General features: G+C 47.5%; 1 protein-coding gene across 1 annotated transcript; it reads right to left on the reverse strand.

The window, feature by feature from the left end:
• Positions 1-372: 372 nt before the first annotated feature.
• LOC142596651 (putative G-protein coupled receptor 19) lies at positions 373-1617 on the reverse strand. The gene has a single exon (XM_075726447.1). It carries the CDS (start codon positions 1615-1617, stop codon positions 373-375), a length of 1245 nt encoding a protein of 414 aa, XP_075582562.1.
• Positions 1618-2196: the final 579 nt, after the last annotated feature.

Genomic DNA, 2196 nt, shown 5'->3' on the forward strand with positions numbered 1-2196 from the left:
TCATAAGGATGTAACGGAAGGAAGTATAGGTGGCTTGGGGTGGATTTATGGGTTTATACATGGCGGCCAAAGGACAGGGATGAAAAGAAGCGGTGGGTTTTATTTCCCTCCATCCAGAGAGTGTAAGAGCTTTTCTGTTTTGTGAAAGGGTAATGGTCGTGCTTTGGGGAGAGTGGTTCCAAAAAGCAGAAGCTAACTGAAATGAAATAGACTGGACACATCAAAATCAATGCATTTAATAAAATAAAACATCTTTCTTTCTTTCTTCCCTAAAAGTTGTCTTAAAAACATGTAAATATACATTGATTGAGAACCGAGAGAAAGCTTCTTGTTCTGGGGGCACATTGCAATTTGTCAAAGCAATGAAGCCAATTAGACAAAGGTATTTGGGGGGTTGGAGTGAATGGGCCAGGCAAGCTTTTTTTCCTTTGCTTCTCTGTTAAAGGCTTCATAGATGGAGTCTTTGGTGGCAGTTTTGGCCGGAGCTGGGTTTTCTACAATCCCAACGTGATTTTTTTTGGCTATCCTGGAGCTGGTGGTGATGGTGTATGCGTTGCTTCTGTAGCACTTCATGGTGGACATGCAGAAAGTTTCTTTCATGCCTCTTCTGAAGTTTGCATTGTATATGGAGTAGAGGGTCGGCTTAGAGGCTGAAGAACTGAAAGAGATGCAGGTGATGGACAGGAAAAGCAAGGAGCTCTTCCTGTAGTCTGTTTCCTGCGGGTGCCACAACTGTACCACGTGAAAAGGGAGCCAGGAGAGGAGAAAGAGGGCGTTTAACATCAAGAACATCTTGATGGTTTTCACTTTTGTCCTTGGGACAATATTCATTGTCCTCCTGACAGTCCTGCCGTCGGTGCCTATTCTCCAAATGTACTTGATGACCTTCTGGTAGAAGAGCATAATGAGGACGGCTGGGATCAAAAACACCACCAAGAGGTGGACGATACTGTAGACGGCTCCTTCCCACGAATCGGGGAGAAAAAAGCTGCAGTGGTCGTCGCTGTTGGAGCCATAGAAGAAGAAAGCCGGTGATGCAAATACGGCGTCAAATAGCCAAGAGGCCAGGATCATTTTCTTGGCTTTCTCCCTTGACACTTTGAAGCTCAGGGGGTAGACGATAGTGTAGAATCGATCCACGCATATGGAGAGGAGCACGTATATCTGGACGCCAGGGGTGAGGTACTGTACGTACCTTACCAGCTTGCACATCACATTCCCCAGTGCCCACCTGCCGTAGGCGAACTGGAGGAGCACGAAAGGCACACTTGCGACACTGATGAGGAGGTCTGCGCAAGCCATGGAGACAACAAAATAGTTGGTGGTGGATTGCGTCCTCCTGCTCCTGTGGATCACTAAGCAAACAAGGGAGTTTCCAAAGACAGAAAGCAGCCACAACGCTCCCAAAGCCACGCTGGCAGCTGCAATTTCCCCCAGCCTCAGTTGATACTGCAAGACAGTGTGGTTCCTGCTTGAGCTGGCTCCGGTGGGAGGCTCCGTCATCTCGTAGCCAGCAGCAGGGATGGAGGTTTTGGGGTCGCTCTTGTTCTGCAGCAGGAGCAATAAGGTAGGCAGAACAAAAAGACTGCTGCTGTTATCCATGCTGTGGGCAAACATGGCCACGTCTTTTGCTCAGGCTGCGTAAAGAGAGAAGAGAAAAGGTTGTATTTGACAAGCATGTGTGAAAAGCCTACCTTAGGCAATGAAAGATACGTCTAAGTACTATACGTAGGCCTTAAGGCCGTAGATTTCAGAGAAATGGTCAGAAATACCCGGTGAGACTCGCTGGTACAGCAGAGGCCATTCAGTTTTGTGGCAAGTTTTATTAAAGGCCTGACGATGTTAGGACAGGCGTTTCTGTCCTCTGCAAGATAAACGTCCCTCTCGCAGATCGAGACTGAGGTGCAGGTTCACCAATGCTGGTGGCCCGAGTCCCCAGCTGAGTGAGCGGAATGTGCTCCACTGATCCCAGAAATGAGCTGTCCTTCCCGGTGTCCGTGGAAGTTGCAAAAAACCAGACCAAGAGTGTCCCTGATGGCCTGATTTGACATAAATCCATCAAGTGGATAGACAAAGGAGGTGTTTCTTATACTGAGAGGTGGAATGGGAAGTAATATTTTCCACGATAATAACATCTTCGTTGCTAATGATACTAGCTCCCGTCCAATCCTTAGTAACATTGGTGTTAATATCCCT

Source organism: Pelecanus crispus, chromosome 1, assembly GCF_030463565.1.
Source record: "Pelecanus crispus isolate bPelCri1 chromosome 1, bPelCri1.pri, whole genome shotgun sequence".
Lineage (NCBI taxonomy): Eukaryota > Metazoa > Chordata > Aves > Pelecaniformes > Pelecanidae > Pelecanus > Pelecanus crispus.